The sequence below is a fragment of the Microtus pennsylvanicus genome, chromosome 8 (assembly GCF_037038515.1).
Source record: "Microtus pennsylvanicus isolate mMicPen1 chromosome 8, mMicPen1.hap1, whole genome shotgun sequence".
In the NCBI taxonomy this organism is placed as follows: Eukaryota; Metazoa; Chordata; class Mammalia; order Rodentia; family Cricetidae; genus Microtus; species Microtus pennsylvanicus.
The window spans coordinates 104,244,438-104,268,337 of NC_134586.1; the positions used below are offsets into that span (position 1 = coordinate 104,244,438).

The 23,900-nt window shown below is 39.5% G+C and overlaps 1 protein-coding gene across 1 annotated transcript in view; it reads right to left on the reverse strand.

The window, feature by feature from the left end:
- Positions 1 to 13,369: 13,369 nt before the first annotated feature.
- The window catches only part of LOC142855380 (uncharacterized), a 53,206-nt gene continuing 42,675 nt past the window's right edge, over positions 13,370 to 23,900 (reverse strand). The window contains exons 7-9 of the mRNA XM_075981883.1: positions 18,334 to 18,460; positions 18,064 to 18,121; positions 13,370 to 16,711 (exon numbers count right to left, since the gene is read on the reverse strand). Of these exons, the coding sequence (XP_075837998.1) occupies positions 15,301 to 16,711; positions 18,064 to 18,121; positions 18,334 to 18,460 (1,596 nt within the window). The 3' untranslated portion in view covers positions 13,370 to 15,300. The remainder of the gene's footprint in view (positions 16,712 to 18,063; positions 18,122 to 18,333; positions 18,461 to 23,900) is intronic.

The following is a 23,900-nucleotide window of genomic DNA, read 5'->3' on the forward strand; positions in this document are numbered from 1 at the left end:
CCTAGGTGTGTCAGGCTCCCAGTCATATCTTCATTGTCTGGTGGATCTGCTAGATATTTCTGTAGCTCTAAGGGATTTTTCCTAACTGGTGTGAGTTATCGAATACATTGACATTGTTCCCACTTGTTAGCAAATGCTGTATCCATCTGCTACTACCTCATCAATCCAGGGCTTCTGATCACTGTGAACTTTATAGTATTTGGAATCTTTTCTGTAAAATGAATCTGTGCATTTTAGTTCCTCATTTGCTAATCAGTAGTTTATGCTATCATATCTAAAATGCAGTGTTGTTTGTAACAAACTTTTCTACTTCCTGTTTGAAGATGTCCTCCCTGCCCGACCTAAGCTAGCTTGCATCCACCTTAAAATGTTTTAATTGAAAAAACATAGGGTTATTGAGATGGCTCAGTAAGTGAAGGCATCTTCCTTTAAAAGTTATCCATTTTTTTATAGATAGTAGACAAATCTTTGAAAGGGAGTCCAGAGTGATAATGAGTTGGTAAAGGTTCTTACTTTCAAGCCTGAAACCTGAATTTAAATTTGATATCCAGAACCAACATAGTAGAAGGAGGAATTCTATTCCATTGACTTCTACAAGCATGTCATTGATATGGATATATGAGCAGACACAGACATATGTAGCTAACAGATGAAATGATCACCTAATTTGTTCTAGTATAATAAAAACATGGAGTCAGAAATTGAGGTAAATTTTCTAAACAGAATTATAGTTATGAAGTAGCAACAAAATAATTTTATGGTTGGGTTACCACAACATGAAGAACTGTATTAAACAGCTGAAGCATTAGAGAAGTTGAGAACCACTGATTAGAACTTTGGGAACTTCTGTTTCACAATATCTAGGAAAACATGTCAAATCTTCAAAAAGTTAAAGAATAGTTTTAAGTTTTAAGTAGAGATTAGAGTTTTGTTTCTCATGGTAAAATAATGGGAATTAATGTAGAAATCATATATAATTTCCCTTAAAACTGGAATTTAATTCAATCTTTGAAAATCTCTTTAGTGAAATAGCTTATGTAGAAATGTGTTACGGGAGGTCCTCCCACTCCTCCAGCCTATCGCCGCTGAGATACCAGCCCATTGGGGCGTGGTCTCTCTCCCTTTAAAAAAGCGGCCACTTCCCTCTCCTCTCTCTCTTCACTTCCTGCTCCGCTGGCAACTAGACTCCCTTCCTGGTTGTGCAGAGGGCTGACGGTGATCTGTAAGTTTTTTCCCCTTTAAATAAATACCACCCTATTAATCATAATTCCTTTCCCTGCTCGGCTGCCGGCCACGAGTTTGGCTTGGTGGGAGCCCTCCCTTCCTCAGCCACTGCCTGTGCCTTGCAGTGGCGGCCTTGGCCTCCCCACGTGGATTTAAACTCCACAGGCCAGCGTAGTCTCTGCCCGCATGGTTTGCTCTTTTCTGAGTCACTTTTAAATCTCCCTTGCAAGCACAGCTCTTAAGTGGCGCGAACCAGAGCACGCGGTTGCTGAAAGCTGCAACCCCTCAGGGTGACTCTGTCACGTGGAGGCATAAGCGGCTTCCAGGTTGCTCTTCTCTACCCCTGGATTCTGGGTTTCTGGTTCCGTCTCTGGAATTGATTTAATTACATTTACTTTGTTGAGCAACTTACATTTTCCAGTTTTTAACAAATACTAGGCGGACTCTGAAACAGGACCCTGTTTTCATCGTGACTTGGCAACAGCGCCACCTGCTGGATAATACGTAATATGGCAGTTTTCGTTTCCAACACGAATTTTACTGTTCTGGTTACCAATACAATGGGTTATATCATGGAAGGTTTATATGACTATGGGGATAACTTAATTTACTGGTTACTAGGTTTCAGTATTCTTTTGCATATTCTATCATTTAGGAAGATCATGGCACTCCTAAGAACCATACAATCTTTACTAGAAACTCATGCAGGTCAGGAGATTCAGGATTCAAAAGAGACAATAATAAAGAGACTTGAAATGATTGAAGAAATGATTGGAGCTTGGGAACAGAGTAATAAGGCACAAGGACAGGATACAATGCCAACACCTGCTATTAGAACTGGCTTACCCAAGGTTTTAGCGGCATACCCTATACTTAATTCTGACAAAGCGTCAACTTCCAAAGGCTCAAAGGGAGTCAGAGAAGCTAGATGGACGCCAATAGCAATGAATGATCTAAAAGAAATTAAGCAAGCTATTGTTAATTTTGGCTTGCACTCTGCATATGTAAAAGAAATGATAAGGACTTGGGCTTCTAATGCTAGAGCTACCCCCCATGATTTCCATCAGTTAGTGTCTGCAGTTTTAGATAATGGGCCTTCCTTGATGTTTGGAATTTATTTCAGAGAAGAATCCAAACATATGGAACAGCAAGGAAGAGCAAAAGGTATCGAGGTTTCCCAAGATCAAATTCTTGGTGCAGGAGAATATGCTGATCTACAGGTCCAAGCTCTTTATGATGATGAAGTACTGTGTCTATGTCACCACGCAGCTTTAAATGCTTGGAATAGGATACAAGATCCAGCAAAAAGGGTTGAATCATATACCAGAATTAGGCAGGGACAGAGAGAACCCTTTATTGACTTTTTGCAAAGATTAATTAAGGCTCTGGACATAGGGGTAACAGACACAGAAGCTAGGCAAATACTTCTTGAATCTCTAGCTTTTGAGAATGCAAGCATAGAATGCAAAAAGATAATTGGGCCTTTAAAGTCTAGATCAGCACCTATGTATGAATGGATTCAGCATACGATGAATGTTGAGACATTTAGCTATAACGATGAATCTTGGGTAGGAGAAGCGATTTCCACAGCAATGAGGAGACATCAAACTGCCAGGTGTTTTAATTGTGGTAAATTAGGACATCTGAAAAGGGATTGCAGGCACAGAATTTCTAGGAATAATATCTCCTCTGGGAATGACAAAAATAGGAGACCTAGGCCTTCAGGTATATGTAGGAGATGCGGTAAAGGCAGACATTGGTCCAACAAATGCAGGTCAACAACAGACAAACAAGGCAACCCGATACCGTCGGGAAACTCCTTGAGGGGCCTCTCGCAGGCCCCCAAGCCAACAGTGGCCCAGTCATTCCCAGTCACAGTGGAGAACATGCCTCACCAAGAAAATTAAAAGCTCCAATTTCTGCTGTAAAAAGTAATACTGGTCTAAATGATGAAATCCGTGTGGAGAATGAGTCAAAAAACCCAGTTGGACAGAGTAAACATATATTTTGGCAGACTTCTATTAATGAACAAAGACCAAAGCTAAGAGTCTGTATAAATGGCACTTTTATTGAAGGCTTATTAGACACAGGTGCAGATGTAAGTATCATTACCCCAGAATCTTGGCATCCAAATTGGCCTCTTCAAGAGGTAGATGTTCAGTTCCTGGGAATTGGAACCCTATCTCGTGTAAAACAAAGCACAAGATGGGTTGAATGCATAGTGCCCGAAGGGCAAATAGGAAGACTAAGGCCATATATAGCCAATATTGCCATAAATTTATGGGGCGTGACCTGCTACAGCAATGGAATACCCAGATTAACATTCCTGTAGTTCCAGGAACTCATAATTCTGGGAGGGATATGATGAGGTATTATAGAAAAAGGTCACCAGCCTTTCAGGCTGTACAAGAACATACAGCAAATACCAAACCTTTAGAGGTACCAACAGCCCTACCTTTAAAATGGCTAACTGAGAAGCCAATATGGATCAAACAGTGGCCTCTAGCTGAAAATAAACTACAGACATTGGAACAGCTGGTGCAGGAGCAACTAGATGCTCACCACATTGAAGAATCAACCAGCTCTTGGAATTCTCCTGTGTTTGTTGTAAAAAGGAAATCTGGTAAATGGAGAATGGTGACAGATCTAAGATCTGTCAACAAAGTAATTCAACCTATGGGCCCACTACAATCTGGAATTCCTTTGCCTTCTCTATTACCAAAAGGATGGCCTCTTATAGTTATTGATTTGAAAGATTGTTTTTTCACTATACCGTTACAAGAAAAGGATAGAGAAAAATTTGCCTTCACAGTGCCTACTTATAATAATTCTCAGCCTAATAGGAGATATCAATGGACTATCCTCCCACAGGGTATGCTCAATAGTCCTACATTGTGCCAATATTTTGTAAGTAAGCCATTGGAAATAATTCGTAAACAATTCCCCAAGTCCATAATTTATCATTACATGGATGACATCTTGTTATCTGATTCAAATAAAGATACTTTAGAAAAGATGTTTGAAGAAGTAAAGAAAGTCTTGCCTAGGTGGGGATTACAAATTGCCCCTGAAAAGATTCAAAGAGGAAATTCTATTAATTACCTAGGTTACAGAATAGGGTTAGAGAAAATTAAAATGCAAAAGGCACAAATTAGGAGAGACCGGTTAAAGACTCTTAATGACTTCCAAAGATTATTAGGAGACATTTCCAGTCTACGACCAGCTGTTGGGATAACACCTGATCTAATAGTTCATTTAAACAAAACCTTAGATGGTGATAAAGATTTGAATAGTCCAAGAAAACTGACAGCTGAAGCAGAAAAGGAACTGACAATGATTGAGGAAAAATTACAGGAGGCACATGTGGATAGGGTGAACCCAAATCTTAGCTGCATCCTAGTCATATTGCCTTCCAGAATTTCTCCTACAGGGATTCTAATGCAGAGGGAAGATATTATTTTAGAGTGGATATTTATACCTAATAAACCAAGTAAAAAATTAAAAACTTATGTGGAAAAGGTCTCTGAATTAATTATAAAAGGTAAGCTGAGACTTCGTCAACTAGCAGGTATAGACCCAGCAGAAATTATAGTGCCTTTTACTACTGAAGAAATAAAAAAGTTATGGGAAGACAATGAACCGTGGCAAAGAGCTTGTGCTAATTTTTTGGGAGAAATTAATAGCAACTATCCCAAAAGTGGTAGACTTAACCTTATAAAAAGAACTTCTTGGATTCTTCCTAGAATTGTACGTGATGCTCCAATAACTGGAGGCCGTACGTTCTATACTGATGCAAATAAATCAGGGAAAGCAGGTTACAAGTTAGATGAATTGAGTAAGGTGGAACAAAGCCCTTATAATTCTGTCCAGAAGGCAGAATTATATGCCATTCTTATGGTGCTAAGGGATTTTAAAGAACCTCTTAATATAGTTACAGATTCACAATATACAGAAAGAGTTATCTTGCATATTGAAAATGCTGAATTTATACCAGATGACACAGAGTTGACTTCATTGTTTATCCAGGTACAAGACATAATCAGGAACAGGCTTTGTCCGATGTACATAACACACATCCGGTCCCATACAGGTCTGCCTGGTCCTCTAGCCCAAGGCAACGCTGAGATTGATCAATTATTGATTGGAAGTGTGTTGCAGGCCTCAGAATTTCATAAGAAGCATCATGTCAATAGTAAAGGCCTAAAGAAAGAATTTTCCATTACTTGGCAACAAGCTAAGGACATTATAAAAAGATATCCTACTTGTTCTTTCTATAATCAAACACTGTTGCCTGCAGGGAGTAACCCAAAGGGCACTAAGAGAAATGAAATCTGGCAGATGGATGTGTTCCACTTTATGGAATTTGGTAAATTAAAATATGTACACCACACCATAGACACGTATTCAGGTTTTCAATGGGCTACTGCCCTGAGCTCAGAAAAGGCTGATTCAGTAATCACACATTTATTGGAAGTTATGGCCATCATGGGTATACCTGCGCAAATAAAGACAGATAATGGTCCAGCATATGTATCTAAGAAAATGAAATGCTTCTTTGATTATTATAATATAAAACACATTACAGGTATACCAAATAATCCTACAGGTCAGGCAGTTATAGAAAGATCAAATCGTACTATAAAGGATATGCTGAACAAACAGAAAGGGACCGAAAATACCCCCAGAAATAAATTACATAATGCTTTATTAACCTTGAATTTTCTTAACGCTAATGAGAAAGGAATGACAGCAGCAGAAAGACATTGGCTAATGGAAAAGTCTGCTGAACTAAATCAACCAATTTATTTCAAAGATGTGCTGACCTCTCAGTGGAAGCCAGGAGATGTGCTACGTTGGGGAAGGGGTTTTGCTCTTGTTTCCACAGGAGAAGAAAAATTGTGGATACCATCAAAATTAATAAAGTTTCAATTTGAAGAGGAGAAATCTCTTGGAAAGGAGAAATGACAACTCATCCACAATGATGATATTCATACAGGTGGTAAGAAAAACATATAGAATGGGGGCAGGGTTCTGTTCTTATCTCCACAGGAAAACACTCATCTTTGAGAAATTCAAGGGGCCCTGGATGTTTGGATACTGACAGATGGAAAAATACCTGCCCAATAGGAAATATCAAGAAAACTGAATGGGTCGTGTAAGTAATATTAAACCATATTTCTAAATTTATAAAGCTGGTTTTGAAGTTGGACTCTGGCTCAGACCCTCTCCAATTCCAAGCCTGTTAGTAAGAGAAAAACCCAGAATTTCTGGAGTTTCTGTCTCATGTCAAGAGCCATGATGTGGGACAGAAAGAAATATGAGTTTAGAAAACATCTTTGCTTTTCTTCATATCTATCATACTTTTCATTGAATATATCTATCATGTCTTTCATTGAATATATATATATATGTATATATATGTATATATGATTAATGTTTAAGTTTTTCATAATCAACAATGAGTTTTTCCTGAAGTGGCATTTGAAGTTTCCAGGAAGAAGATGGGGCCCCATAACAACAACTCCACCTGGTTGATATGACGTCATGATACTGATAGCGCTACTACAAGACCTGCTTTGGGTACCAGCTGCACAAGACAGTTCCAACTTGGTTAGCTGAAATGGTGCACATCTTATACAACATTTTGGCCAGACCTGCACAAAATACTCAGAGACTATTGGCAATTTTAAAAGACATTGATCTTGAAATTTAACCATCATTTTACTTTCACAGGATCCCCCAGAAAGAATGTCGCCCCCATGACAGCTGGAAGTAATTCTAGAGGACGACGTCCCCTCTCCCAGTAAAGTTTGCCCTTGGGTTTAGGGACATCATTTAGGGGTTGATTATAATTAGTATACGATTGAGGGTTGGGGAGGAATTTTATAAGCTCAGGGATCATTTTGGAAAAAAAAAAGAGGGATTATGGGATAATAGATTTGTAATTGTGAGTTACTGTTTTTAGACAAATATATTGGTATAGATTCTTGTATATTGATACAAAGTTAAATTATATTGACTATTGTATGCATGCATGTTTCTACCTCTGTTTAAAACATTTTTATGTATTGACATATATTGTATTGATATATATTGTATATATTTACCATATTGCAGTGTACATTTCTACCTCTGATTAAGATACTTATATAATGTTTGTGTATTGATATATATTTACCTACTGCAATGTATATTTGAACATTGTTTATATTTGGAGGTCATTGTCCTCATTTGTTTCACAGTTGTTTATTGTCTTAGTCTTTAAGTTAGATAGATATTGAGAATTATATAGACTAATAGTCATCTAAGTTTGTCATTTATAATTAGACTAATCAGGTTCTTTAGATATATAGAGATTATACTCAGTATAGATAGATAATCTTCAACTTCTTCAAAGAGCTGTAGAAAATGGCCTTTAATCTAACTCAGAGTTTTGTGGTAGTGAGACACAATTGCTCCTGGCAATACCACTCTATTCCCGAGAGAATGTTGAGCACCAAAGACACTCCACCTGGAGCCTTTCTTTTTGACAGAACTGGCCTTGGGGCAAAGAAATGCCCATACCTCAACCACTGACAAAGATACAGAGCGTGCATCAATGGATAAAACAGGGCTGTCTTATCCTGCCAAGACAGGGTAAGATAGTTTTGAAAAGTTGCTTGCCTTTGAAAATGGTATGTCAGTTATGTTAGGTCTTAGCCAAAGTTGGTTGCTTCAATGCTGCTAATGTGACTTTGGGTGATTGCCTAAGTAGCTAGTTGTCTCTGTGATTTGTTGCATGTTTTGGAAGTTGTTTTACTGAACTTCCTAATTAACCAGGTAACATTATTTCCCTTCTCAGATCTTCGATGGGGTTGAAGACTATATAGATGTAGTTACTTTTCTCTCATGACTTGGCCAAGTTATTTATTATACAAGACCTAAGCTAGTTAGAATAGGATATTTGTACTTATTGTATATAATTTCATAGTAGGTTTAGAACTCTCTTATTTAAACAAAAGGGGGAGGTGTTACAGGAGGTCATCCCACTCCTCCAGCCTATCGGCACTGAGATACCAGCCCATTGGGGCGTGGTCTCTCTCCCTTTGAAAAAGCGGCCACTTCCCTCTCCTCTCTCTCTTCACTTCCTGCTCCGCCGGCGACTAGACTCCCTTCCTGGTTGCGCAGAGGGCTGATGGTGATTTGTAAGTTTTTTCCCCTTTAAATAAATACCACCCTATGAATCATAATTCCAAACTGGTGTGGCATTGTTTATGACTTACACCTTCAGAAATATATAATTATTAATCCCTTAAACTTAGGTTCTCATGAGGAGAGTGTCTGCTAATAAAATTTACACCAAAAGTAGCCACAAGGTCACATCATTACAGAAGCAGGTTTGTACAAGATCTGATATGCTGAAGAAGAACCCAGGCATCTGAAACAAGATAATCCCACAGAACATTAATTCCACCTTTTCTCTCTGATCAAGAAGAAAGTACCATTGCTCTTTCAGAGAACATCAGATTCCTGTTATACTATCTCAGAAGTATTGATTTTTGTGTGTGTGTGTGTTAAAAACTGTTACATCCTTCAGGCTCTGGATGGTGGGAAGACAAACACCCCCCACCTGATGCTCAACTGCACAGATGGGGGTTAGCTGGGTACCTGGCTGGCAGGAAGATAGTCACCGGGGTCTTCCTTGCCCCGGATGATGGGGCACAAATGGCGCCACAAGGAAATATTTAGTGGAGATTTGGAAGTAATAAAGAAATGGAATAGTTCATGGGAATAGATATGGGAAGATGCAGAAGGGAAGACACGATTACAGTAAGGAGTTGAATGAGGAGTTGGAGGCCTGTTTGCTACCTGGATTCATGGTGATGGTGGTGAGAAGTAGGCTGAGGAGCAGATCTGCTTGCCACCTGGTGCCAGGATGATGATATCAGCTGGGCTGATGCCAAGGCCCATATGGGCTTCCTGGTTCCTACAGTAGCCATGGTCTGTGTTGATATCCATTGCTCCTGGTACTGTAGAGTGTTTGCTGATTCCAGTGACCTGGGCCTCGGTCTGTGTTTTGGACCAAACTCCATGCTGCTGCTGGGACCATACTGATCGGGGTAGCCTTTGGTGCTACCTGAGACTATGGAGCTAAGCAGGCCTGGGCTGCTGCCAAAGACCATATCTGGGTCCATGGTCCTACCACAGCTGAGGTCAATGTTGACTCCCATGTCACAGGGAGCCTGTGGTTCAGACCACAACCTGTGACCTGTGACCTGTATGATGGAGCCATACTTCTACCAGATTCAGCCTGATCCAAGTTCCGGGGCTACCACATGGAGTTAGGATGTCAACCAGGCTGAACTGCTGCCTGAGGGCATGTCTGGGTCTGTGGCCTAGCTGCAGTCAGGGTCTGTATAGCAGGATTAATAAAAAAGCCAGAGATAGAAACTGACCTTGTTCAACTTGAAGGTCAGAAAAAGCAAAGCATCCAGCCCCTGGCTCTTAGTCTGAAATGACGATCCTGCCTGCAGGAATCTCAGAATGAGACTGTGTGTGAGAGCTGTCTCCTCCCCTTTTATATTCTCCTCTAGTTCTGGAATTAAAGGCATGTACTATCACCCAGTTTCTATGACAAATTAGCATGTCTACTGGGATTAAAGGTGTGTCACCACCGCCTGGCTGATCAGTGTGGCTATTTTTCACTCTAAACTTCAGGCAAGCTTTATTTGCTAAAATACAAATAAAATACCTCTACAGGTCTGTGATGAAGTCTGTGGCCCAGGTTGCTACTAGGGCCAATACAGAGGTCTGGACAAAAGACTGACTTGGTTTGAGTCTGAGGGCCACATCACAGCAGGGGACATTCAGATATGAGTGGACTGTGCTGCTACATGGGGTCATGGTGTCATCTGGGCCCGGGCTGCTGCTGAAGGCCATGCCAGGGTTTGTGGCCCTTTAGCAGCTGGGGGCTGGACTGACGCATGGGGCCCCTGTTCCCACCATGAGCTATGAGAGTGCCCAGGGTCAGATCAGTCACCTGAGCCCAGGGTGGTGTCTAAGGGCCAGGAAGCTTCCGGATCTGAGTATACTGCACTGCTACACACAAAGTCCTGGTGACGTCTGGGCCAGAGCAACAGCTGAGGCCCTGTCAGAGTCCATGGCCCTATTGACAACAGGGTCCGTGATGATGCCCAGTGCACCTGCTACCATGGACGGTTGTGGAAATACCACAGCTTGAGGCCATGTTGGTGTCTCAGAGCCATACTGCTGCTGGGGCAGTGGTGATATGCAGACCCAGGCACTGTCGAGCATCATGGTTCTACCATGACTGGGGTCTGTGCTGAAGTCCAGGTCCTGCACTGCCACCAAAAGTCACATAGAGGCTCAAGGTTAGAGCCACAACCATTCCTACCTGAGTGGCCAATCCTTCCACCCAGAGCCAGGTGATGTGGGAAGTCCTTGGTTAATGAATAAGGAAGCTGCTTTGGCCTGTGATAGGGCAGAATAGAGCTAGGCGGGGAAAACTAAATGAGTGCTGGGAGAGAGTAGGCAAAGTCAGTAAGGAGCCCTGTAGTCCCGCTGGAGACAGGTGCCGGACAGAACTTCACCCGATAAGCCACAGCCACGTGGCAATATACAGATTAATAGGAATGGGTTAACTTAAGATGTAAGCGCTAGCTCAAAATATGCTTAAGTTATTGGCCAAACGGTATTACAAATACCAGGATGTCTACTAGGCCCAAGCTGCTGCCAACGGCCATGTCTGAGTCTGTGGTCCGGCTATAGCTGGGGCATATGTGGATGTCTGTGGCCTGTGTCACCTCATGGCCCTGGGAACCATGCAAGATGAAATCAGAGGGCTATGCTGAGCTGGCCACACTCTTTGCTGGCTCTGTGAGAGCTGGCCTTGCCTCTCGCTAGACACCACAGCGAGAGCTGGACCCTGCATGCTGGAGAAGATGGCCCCCATCACATCACAGGCCAGGGTGAACCATCCGAAGGCATGCATGTAGGAAAGCAGACTCTGTTCACTTGCCCAAGGTGGGTGACCCCAGGGGCCTGAACTGACCAGCTTGGCTACTATCCAGGCCTATAGCTTGGCCGTGGGATAATCTAGCCTAGCACCTACCCCATCTAGGACAGACTGGAGTTGGTGAAGGGACTGGTCCTGTGGAATGACACCCGCAAAATCTCCAAAACCAGTGGCAGCCACAGGATGTCCCAGAGGAGTTCCGGTGAGGATCTAGTGATGCTGCACCAGAAACCAGAGGCCTTGACCAGACCAGTGACTCGCTGCAATGAACATTTGACAGTAAAGCCGATGAACGAAGAGGTATGCGCGCTGAAACCTCCATTGCCACCGGGATGGATGAAAAGGTGTTGGAGCAGGAACGAAGGAGAAATGAAGCGATTTTTCTGTTGTGGCTCTTGTTTTGTTTTTGTTGTGGGTCTTTTGTTTGTTTCGTTTTTGTTTGGGGGTTGTTTTGCTTCTACTTTTGTTCTCTTGATTGCTTACTTTGAATCGTTTCCTTATGTGGGGTGTGTGTGGCAGGGATGAGGGGGGCATAGGGAGGACAAGGAAGTGAATAGAATTGGGGTGCATGATGTGAAACTTGCAAAGAGTCAATAAAGAAGTTATATTTTTAAAAAAAGTTTTGTGGAGGCTGAGATGGCTCAGAGATTAAGAGCAGAGGTCATGAGTTCAACTTCCAGAAAACACATGGTGGCTCCTGACCATCTATAGGCATTTGAGGCCTTCTTTTGGCATGCAGATGTATATGCAAATGGTACCCATGTATACATAAAATACATAAATAAAAATATCACACTGAAGAAACTGTAAGAAGGTTAGTAAATACTTTTTAAAAAATTTGTAAGAAATTTTTCTGCTTCTTTACATGGACAATGGGTAAAGATTTCAAAGAACCCCTAAAACAAAAGAGGTTCTGATAAAATGAATAGAATTCTAAGCAAAGAGCTCCAACTAATAGTAATGTATGAAAGTTGCTTTCTCATTCCAACTCTCAAAAACTAAAGTTACTTTTTAATGTGAAGTTCAACATTTATAGACACAGTTTTCTGTAATTATTTTACCCAGTTTATTACACATAAAGAGGTTTCGAAAAGCCTAGAAAAATTAAAGAACAGAAATGAAATGAGAGAATGTATCCCATTACCTTGTAAATTACCTTGTGTTGTTGTAAATGAAAAAGTTATACGATGAAATGAAGTAAATCTGCTCTGAGTAAATCATATTTACAAAGATTAATTTCATTAACAACCTTTATTTTCTCTTCTTGTTTGGCAGTGGTGGGGATCAAAACTAAGGTAAAAAAGTTGCATAAGTGTCTGAAACTGGATTCTAACCCTAGCTTTCTTTCCACCTCGTAAGTATTTAATATCTGCATACCCCTTAACTCTTTTTAAATTATCAACACCAGGCATTGCAACAGTGTTTCCATAACAACGGTATAGAGAACAAAGGTATCTCCATATTGCATTCTTAATTCTTAGAGTTCCTAATCAATCATGCTGACATGTGAGATATATTTGAAAAGTATAGCCTAATACATATTTTCTGAGAACCACAAACTTGTTTGAAACGATGGTGCTTTCTCTGTCCATTACTAGGCATCTATTGGGAAAACTCATACATACATGCTCCTGGCTTACAGTGAGCAAGGAAATTAGGAGATTTTTAAGACATCTGACTGAATGGACTTAGGTATTTCCATCGACATAAGAAAGATAACTGGCATGAGCTTTTATATTTTAAATAACATGACAAGGGGAAAGCAAACGAGCAAAGATAAATGGCATATGCTCTTAAAGCCTAACCTCACACTGGTAGCCCTATGTTGAATGATATTTTCTGGAATCATAATTAGGGGCAGCAGTAGAGATGCACTGTGATGATCATGTATACAAATATATAAAACTAGCAAGCACGCCACAGCCTATTATACCCAAAAGAAATACACATGGTTTGATGACTTTAACAAACTTTACACTAAGTAACTATGGCAAAGTAACATTATAGGCTAGGGTTAATGTTCATCAGTTTGGATGTATTTAACATAAATCATCTTCATCTTTCCCACTTGCCATGATTTAAAAGGACGCAATCTTATGAAATCTAAGAAGCACTGGTATTAGTGGAAAATAGAGTTCAATATATTTTAATGAAATACTTAGTAGATAACAAGTAAAATAGGAAAAAGCAAGGCCTTAAAAAATAATACTTGCAAAAGTAGGAAATTCTCCTCAGTAACTAGGATGAAACAGAAACAAGGAAAAACAGTAACATCCTGGACATCTACCTGAACATTCAAAAATAATCTGAATCACGAAAACGAACAAAATTGCCACCCTTTAAAAGTGAGATTAACTCGTACTCATAAATGACTACTTCCTCTCACTATATCACAACCTTCCAGGTGAGACCATTATTACAACACAAAAGACAGAACTATATTCAACCACAAAGTACTTTTAATAAATAGGAACCACAAACCATTAAAGTGTATTCAAGTCATTTAAAACAATTATTAAGCAGGTTAGAAATTACACCTAATGAGGACTAACACTATCATTAATCACAATTGAAAAGATTCACTAAAATCCATTACATTTTATTGAAATACATGGTATGGTCGTGTTCATCTTTTGTCCACAGAAACACATCAGCCTAATATATTTTATGTTTCGATGAGCAAAGAAACACTTATAATAAAAGTTGAACAATATAAGCATAAAAGAAATTTTACATCTTAAAAACCAGTTTCAAACTGATGAACATGGCAATAGGTTTTAACTTTTAAAGATACACAGTTTCAAGCACGGTGTGGCACATCTGTCTGAGTTTGAGGTCAGCCTGGTCTCCATAGTGAGTTCCCAGAGAGACAGACCTAGGTAGAGAGATAATGTATCTGTAAATAAAAGAAAGAACAGTTCAAAAATGGCAATTGGGCTGGTGATGAGACCCAATGAGTAAAACTGCTTGCTGAGCAAGCCTGGCAGGGAATAAAATCTTGAATATCGTCCACTGAGCTGCACATCTCTACTACGGCACACACACAAACACACACACATAAATAAATAATAAAACATCAAAAACTTTAAAAGAAAATATACACTAAAATTACAAAATATAAAATCTATGTAAAAATGTCACTCTGAGAAAAAATCTAAGTACGCACCTAAATTTAGGAAACTGACAAACAATAATAGCTTAAAAAAGTACATGCCAGAAAATGACAGCCAGAAAATACTAACAATGGACAAATATATTTTTTCAACTTCACATGAAACACGAAAACTCAAAATATACCTAAAAATTAAGCATACTCGGATGGTTACAAATGCCATCTGAATTTGACAAATCCAATACAGCTTTCTACCAAAGGAAACTGTATTATTACTTGATTTAAAAACTGCTATTAAATTGAAATTCAATTGATTTACCAAACAGATTTTATCACCAAAACTCAAATAGTTTCTTTATTCAGGTGATAGTGTTATTCCTTCATAGAGGTTATTGTTATTCCTTGCAGCATCCCGGTGGCTTTCCACTGTGGGTTAAAGTTCCTGTTGTGCCCCAGCTTTGCAACCACGAGGAAAACAGGCAGGTAGAATAATGTCAAAGTTATTTTACTTGCCAAACCGTACTTTAAAAGTTTTTTTTTTAAATTAAGTCAAGCAGTCTTGTATGTACATAAGAAAGGAACAAAAATTACAATATTTAATTTTTTAGTGTATTTCAGGTTTTCAGTAATATTCTACCAAATATTGCTTCCAGCCCTTCACATTTCTTGCTTATACAATGATCATCTACAGGAGAAAATTTAATGATTCTTATCTGAAACAAACTTTACTCAATGTTGCCATCCTCTAAACCTCCACTGCCCTACTGCTGGAATAAAAGGCATGTATCAACATGCCTGGTACAACAACAGATTGTATCCTATGTACGCTTGCTATGTAAGAAAAAATTATACAGCTACTGGTCTCATATCCTCTCACTTTTTCTCCATACTTCCTTTATTCCTTGCAAGCTGGCTATGAATACACTCAGGATTTACACTGGTATACATTCTATCCACTGGATTTCTTCTCATTGTGAATTCTTTCATGTTGGTGAAGGTATGTGGAACATGTGAAGGCTTTCCCGCATTGTTCACACACATATGGCTTCTCTCCAGTGTGGTTTCTTTCATGGATTTGAAGGGATTTTGAAAAAGTGAATGCATGCCCACATTGCACACATACATATGGTTTCTCTCCGGTGTGAATTCTTTCATGATTGTAACAAGCTCTATGCTGGATGAAGGCTTTCCCACACTGCTTACATGAATAAGGTTTCTCTCCAGTGTGAATTCTTTCATGTTTGTGAAGGTATGTGGAACAGGTAAATGCTTTCCCACACTGCTTACAAACATAGGGTTTCTCTCCAGTGTGAATCCTTTCATGGATGTAACAGGCACTGGAATAGGTGAAAGCTTTCCCACAATGTTTACATGAGTACGGTTTCTCTCCGGTGTGAATTCTTTCATGGATCAGAAGCTGAGAAGAACGAATGAAGGCTTTCCCACACTGCTTGCAAACGTAGTGTTTCTCTCCAGTGTGAGTTCTTTCATGATTGTTACGGGTTGTGGGATCACTGAATGCTTTTCCACAATGCTTACATAAATAAGGCTTCTCTCCAGTGTGAATTCTCTCATGTTTACGAAGGTATGAAGAACGTCCAAACACTTTCCCACACTGCTTACATGCATAAAGTTTTTCCCGGGTGTGACTCCTTTCATGTTGGAGAAGGTGGTAAGAATGAATACATGCTTTCCCACACTGTTTACACACATAAGGTCTGTCTCCAGTGTGAGTTCGTTCATGATTGTAACAGGCCCTGGGATGGATGAAAGCTTTTCTACAGTACTTACATGCAAAAGTCTTCTCTCTAGTATGAGTTTTATGATGTTTGATAAGATGACTAGAATTAATGAAGGCTTCGCCACACTGCTTACACACAAATGTCTTTTCTCCAGTTTGGAGTTTTTCATAAGACTGAACATAACTGCACGCCATGAGAGCGGCTTCAAACTGCTTATATTCAAGAACGTTATCTCCACTACGCGTTGCTTGAGAATCCTGAGCAGAAGCAAGATTCCTCCAGTGCTCATTAGAGAGTTTATTTTCACAGGGTTTCTCTCTGGAAGGATTCTCAAGGGTAAGAGAGGACTCGGAATATGTAAATTCTTTCCAATATTTCTTATGTTTAAAAGACTTGTCCATATCTTCCTGATCCTCATATGGTTTCTCTCCAGTTGGATCGCTGCGATGCACATCCGGCTGTGAAAGACCAATGGCATCATTTGCACACACACTGCTGTCACAGACTGCTACTCCAGGAGGCATGTCCTCATTACCAACAGGCTCTCGAATCTGCCGGTGGGTTTCTCCATACTGAATACCACACTCAGATTCATATAATCCTTTAACCACATGAGTGCTGCAAAAAAAAAAAAAATGAAAAGAATATTACTATAGTTTTATGGCTAGCCAAGAGAGATACTAGAGGTTGGGTATTGAGGTGCACACTTGTTACTGCAGTATTTAGAAGGCAAGGGCAAAGGGACTACAAGTTTAAAGCTAACATAAACCACATAGAAAGAGCTCACCCTAGGGGAAAAAGAGTTGTGACTATTGCCACAAGAATTTATGCCTAAAAAAAATTGAACAGGGGCTGGTGAGATGGCTCAGCAGTTAAGAGCACTGACTGCTCTTCCAGAGGACCTGAGTTCAATTCCCAATAACCACATGGTGGCTCACTGCCATCTGTACTGAGATCTGGTGCCCCCTTCTGGTATGCAGGTGCACATGGAAGGAATGTCATATACATAATAAATAAATAAATCTTTAAAAAAAGGAAAGAAAGAAAGAAAGAAAGAAAGAAAGAAAGAAAGAAAGAAAGAAAGAAAGAAAGAAAGAAAGAAAATTGAACATTGAGCCACAGGCCCTGGGAAAAACACACAATTTTCTTAGTTTCTCTGATAACATTTTGTCTCCTAAAACAATCCACAAATTGTAATCTTTACAATTTGATTACAAAAAGAATGGTGTAAAAACACTGCAGATACACAGTAATTTGTTCAGCCCATGTTATATTTTATTCTTTAACTATTCCTATTTCATATTTGGCTATGTAACAAACAGGGTCTTTGCCAAAGTTACTAACGTTGACTAGTCCTGATGCAAAATGGTGTGGGTCAGGCTTTATGGAATTGGGATAGCTGAGTATTTTTTTTTAAATATTTATTTATTTAATGTGTATACAATATACTGCCTGCATGCATGTCTGCAGGCCAGAAGAGGGCACCAGATCTCATTGCAGATGGTTGTGAGCCACCATGTGGTTGCTTGGAATTGAACTCAGGACCTTTCGAAGAGTAGGCAATGCTCTTAACCACTAAACCATCTCTCCAGACCAATAGCTGAGTATTTTTAACATAGTTATTGAAGCTACGTTACAATATATCCCAAACACACTTTTATTCACATATGTTTTGCATTCAAAGTCTAAAGGTAACCCGAAAAACTATATTAAATAATTTTGTGCACACAGTAAAGTTTTCGTATAATGAAAGAATTGGAAAAAAGTCTCATATAGCTTAGGTTATGTGGTATTGTGCAATATTACATCACAAAGTTGGGATCCTACAATTCTGAATGCTCAAGTTCGATGAAGTTTCAGATTAAATTAATTTACCTTTAGCTGTACATGGATTATTTACTTGGGTATCAGATTTTCTACTACTTTCAAGTATTTACTGTAAATTCTTTTTTTTGTTGACTGTAAATTACCTCAGATTTCTCCTAATACTTTGGTAGTCCTCTCCAATATTTTCTTCCTCTGTTTTCCCTGAAAGGTAAACCCAAGGAAAGTTTTATTACATATTACATTAAAAACCATTACATTCTTGTCTCTCATCCCATGGTAAAATGTAAAAAAGCATACAAATAGTCAATAATATCTTTCCTTTTAATATTTCAAATTAGGCAACTATACAGAAGAGCAAGAGACAGTTACTTTTGTGAATGAACAAGGAAAATAATTATGCTGTATTTTTTTACCTATGGAGATCAGGTTGCTAAAGGTTTCCTTCATCACATCTCTGTAGAGCTCCTTTTGATAAGAATCCAACAAAGCCCACTCTCCTAGAGTGAAGTTCACAGCCACGTCCTCAAAGGTCACTGGCTCCTGAAAGAATCCACAGACACTTATAAGACGAATGGTGAGAAAGCACGGGAGATGCAGAGTGCGTTGATCCCTTCACTTCGTGCCTGTTCTTCATCTGTTTCTTATATATCATGATTAGCACTACTTTTCACTAGTTACAAATAGTGAATACACATTTAGTATTCATTCTAACTTGTGCACTGTTGCACAATTCTCAGGCCAGTAAGGAACTGCATGATAAATGAACAACACAACACCAACACCTCTTGTGATGTTTGCCTTGATACTCTTTGTACAGTGCATCTTTAGTAATTTGGAACCCACCAGATTTAGAAACGTCTACTTGTCAATAGAAGCGAATTATGAAGCCTGAGGACACCCACTGGAACAGAAACAATTAGCTTAATGGTAAAGGGGGAATCACCGCCATGCAATGCTTTATAGTATTCTATATACTCTTAGTATCTTTCCAACTTTTTACCTATTTCTGACATACTAAGAAACCGAAACCCCAATTAAACTTGGATGAATTCTCTCTTATCAAGATGACGAATGTGTCCAGGTATGGTGGTGCACATATTATTCCAACAAAGAGGAGCAGGGGCAGATGGATCTCTGTGAATTCAAGGCCAGTGTAGCCTATGTGGCAAATTCAAGGACAAACAGAGCTACACATATAGTGAGACCCTGACTCAAACAAAGAAAAAGACTGTGGATGTCAGCCCTACACAGAACATTTTAATCAGTTCCCCCATGCCCAAGGCTAAGGGAACATCATAGAAGAGGTAGAAAGAATTTCAGAGCCAGAAGTGGAGAGGGGTGCTACAAAATGCTGACTTCTGGGCATCACGTGACTACTGTGCCTGTGAAGTCATGGTATCTATGTTAGCCTACACGAGATCAAGTCAGACAAAATCTTGGCATAAACAGAGAGATACTCTCTATGCCTCAATCCTTACTAAGGAGCTAGTGGCAGATGGTTGCTGCTGGGGAGGGAGAATCACTCTTCGTTTACTGTGTAGCCACTGGGAGTTTCCTATGCTCCAGGGAATGGTACCATACCGTGCACATATTGGCAGTACTGATTAAACTTAATGGTTTATAAGGAAAAAAAAGACATGAAGTTGGGCAATAGTCATTTAGGGAGGATATACAGGAAGCTTCAGGTGGAAATAGATATAATCATATTTTATTATGCACACATATAAAATTCTCATAGAATAAAAATGTAAAAAAAAATCTCATCATTGGTCTGATAAATAACATGAAAGATCTTCTGTCAAAATGTGTTACACCAAGGCCAGATAAGGAAGAGTGCTGCCAAACTTGGTAGCATGGGTTGCATCACTGGCCTATATGATAAAAGAAGAGAACCAACTTCTGAAAGCTGTCCCTGACCCCCACTCTCTGTTGTGGTCCAAGCACATCACAGCCAGCCCTACAAATAAATACAATGAAAACAAATCAAAGCAAGGCATAACTTTATGAAAGAGAAAAAACAAGCTCAGGCTCTTTCTGATGTGTTTTCTGGGACATTTAGTGAACTATGTGACAACAATGGCAATCTCTCCCAGAAGATAAGAGCAGAGGGGATTGGAGAGTCAGCTCAGTGGGTAGGAGTGCTTGTTGTTCTTACAAAGGAGTCCCGGGCACTCACAAAAGGCAGCTCAAAGTCACCTGTAATTTCAGCTCCAAGGGATCTGACCCACTCTTCTGGCCTCTGCAGGTATCCCACACACACACCCACTACACTGGTTAGTTTGCGGATTTCTTTGTTTTGTTTTTGTAAACTTGATACAAGCTAGAGTCATCTGAGAATAAGAAATCACAACTGGAAAATGTCTTCATAATACTGGTCTGTAGGCAAATATATGAGACATTTTCTCGATTCATGTTTGATATCAGAGGACCCAATCCACGGTAGGCAGTATCACTTGTGGGCAATAAAAAGCAAGTTGGAGAATAGTCTGTTATAACTTTAAAAATGGGTGGGGGGACAACACCATCAAGCAACAGGGCTCATGTGGAGAGTTTTTTTTTAATTGGGGGAAGGGAACGGGAAAGAGGGGAGGGGAGAGGAGACCTGTCTGAAAAAAGGAGCGGTGGAGGACAGGAAGAGAGAGGAGAGACTGTAGTCTTTTACATTACTTTTACTGTCCCTTTAAAGACTTTGTTTTATCTGTACTTTTTTCCTTCTGTCTCCCAAGCTACATATATTTTTTTAAACACATTGTGTCTCATTTAAGAGGTCTTTGATGTCTGAATCTATCCTATTGTGTATCTGAAACACTTTTCTGACAAGTAGTATTTTAAAATGGTTAGCAGTGTGGTCTGCCGGGATGCTGGCTCTGCTTCTCTTGGCCTTTTAATACGGTGGAGGTACGTTCACCGCTTCTGAGAGCCGTGCTCACTGCCCTAGCTCCAGGGATACAAGCGGGTCTATGTTGCCATTAAGCAACTTGCAGTACTCAGCTCACAAACCCCATTTAAGTGTTATGTAGCTGAACCTCCTTGAAAGAACCAGAGCTGTTTGTGCAACTAGCATGAACCAGGAAGCCTTGTTAAAGGAGCTGCATCTCTGTTTGTGCCCAGCAAACAGAGCCTATCTGAAAAAAAAAAAAAAAAAGATGCTGCTATCTAGAAGCTGCGCTTGGCTCCCATTTTTGTGGGTCTAGAAGGCTTCTTTCTGTTCTTAAGGTTTTTTTTTTTCATTTTTTCATTGAATATTCTCCAAAAATAGCCATATCTTGGACACAAAGCACATCTCAACAGGTACAACAAAGTTGAAATAACTCCTTGCAACCCTATCTAACCATATCAACAACAGAAACAATTGAAATGTTATTAACTTACAAAAATTCAACAGCTCTTTACTGATAGAAAAATGAGTTAAAACAGAAAAATAAATTAAAGACCTTCTAGAATTGAGTGAAAATGGACACACAACATACCTGAAGTTATGGGACACATTAGAGGTGGATCAAAGAGGCAAGTTCATGTGCTAAGTGCCTACATAAACCCCTTGAATAGATCTCAAACTAGTAACTTATCAGCACACCAACATACACACACACACACACACACACACACACACATATATATATATATACTTGGAGATAATCAAACTCAGTGCTGAAAACAATAAACAAACAACAATCTCCTTGAAAAAAATTAAAAAGCTTCAATAAATCTGAGAGTTAGTTGTAACAGTACTTTTTCATTGGGAATGCCAGCCCACAAATAGTGACATAGAAATAAATTTAATTATGAAAGCTTGACCTTAGCTTAGGCTGTTCTTAACTAGTTTTACAACTTAAATTAACCCACATTTTAAGTCTATGTTCTCCACGTGGGTTGTTACCTCGTCTCTGCGCTGCCCATCCCGCTTCCTTCCACATCTCATTTGTGACTCTGCCTTTTTGCTTCCCAGAGTTCTCTCTCTGCCTGGAAGTCCCGCCTATAATCACTCTCCTGTCTCACTATTGGTCATTCAGCTTTATAAAAAATTGAATCAATCACAACAATACATCTTCATACAGTTGGTTCTTTGAGAAAAATCAATACGATTGACAAATCCTCATCCAAATTAAGTAAAAAGCAGAGAGAGGATCCAAATAAACAAAATGAGATACGGAAATGAGGACATATCAACAGACATTGAAGAAATCCAGAAAATCATAAGAACATACTTTAAGAAACCTGTACTCCACTGAATTGGAACATCTGAAAGTGGATACTTTTCTCGATATATACCAGAATTTAACTTACCAAAATGAAATCAAGATTAGATAAGCAGTTTAAAAAGGCAAATAACCCTTATTGAAATAGAAGCCATCATTAAAAGTCTCCCAAACAAATAAACAAAGAAACAGCCAGGCCCTGGTGTTTGATAAAGAATTCTATTAGACCTTAAAAGCAGAATTAAAGCCAATGATCCTCCAATTACTCCACAAAACAGAGACAAAAGGAACACTGCCTAATTCTTTTTAATATGTGACAGTTACCCTGATACCTAAACCTTATAAAGTCCCAATAAAGAAAGAGAATTACAGACCAATTTCCCTTATGAAAATAGGTGTAAAAATTCTCAAAAAAGTACTTGCAAACCAAATCCAAGAACACATTTAAAAAATCATCCACCATGATCATGTGGTCTTCATCCCAGAGATGCAGGATACATCAACATATATAAATCAATATAAACAAACTGAAAGACAAAAACCCCATGATCATCTCATTAGATGCAGAAATGGACTCTGACAAAATCCAATACCCCTTCATGATGAAATTACTAGAGATTAGGGATTAAAGAAAAATCTTTCAAGATAATAAAGGCAGCCCCGCCCTCCACCACTGCGGCCATATTAGCCAGCCAGCAGGCCAGGTTCCTGCAGGCAGATCATCCCACCATCACCCCCCCATCAGACCCTATAATCTACAAGTCATTCTCTGACCCCCAAACCTACCCATCCTCTGTGACCTCAGCAACTCCCTGAGACATAGACACACTTGTATAGATTGGACTAAGAGGTAAGTGACTGGTCTCCCAGCTGGAGAGCCCAGCCTTTAGGCCCTAAGCCAGAGGGCACAACTCGTGCCCCTCTCCCAACCAGCAGGCAAGGCTCCCATAAGAAGGCCACTCCACCCACTCCCAATTTGACCCTGTAATCTACAAGCCTCACTCTGTCCAGTGAGAAGTAGCCTTGAACTCATTGGCACAGGAGACCACTTCCTAAATATAACACCAGCAGCACAGACACTGAGAGCAACAATTAATAAATGTGACCTCCTGAAACTGGAAAGCTTCTGTAAGGCAAAGTACATGGTAAATAAGATAAAACGACAGCCTACAGAATGGGGAAAGATCTTCACCAACCCCACATCTGATAGAAGGCTGATCTCTAAAACATATAAAAAAAAAAACAAAAAAAATAGACTTCAAAATACCAAATAATCCAATTAAAAAATTAAATACAAATCTAAACAGAATTGTCAGCAGAAGAATCCCAAATGGCCAATAGACATTTAAGGAACTGTTCAACATTCTTAATCATCAGGGAAAAGCAAATCAAAATGTCTCTGAGATACCATCATACACCTGTCATAATGGCTAAGATCAAAAACACTAATAAAAGCTCATGCTAAAGAGGATGTGGAGTTTGGAGAACTAGTACAGTCACTTTGGAAATCAGTATGGCAGTTTCTTAGAAAATTGGGAATCAATCTACCTCAAGACCCAGTGATACCCACTCTTGATCATGTACCCAAAGGATGCTCAATCATGCTACAAGGACACTTGCTCAGCTATATCCATAGCATTATTCATAATAGAACCTGGAAACAACCTAGATACCCCTCATAACTGAAGAATTGGTAAGGAAAATGTGGTACATTTACACAATGGAATATTACTTAGCTGTAAAAACAAACAATGCCATCATTAAACTTGCAGGCAAATGGC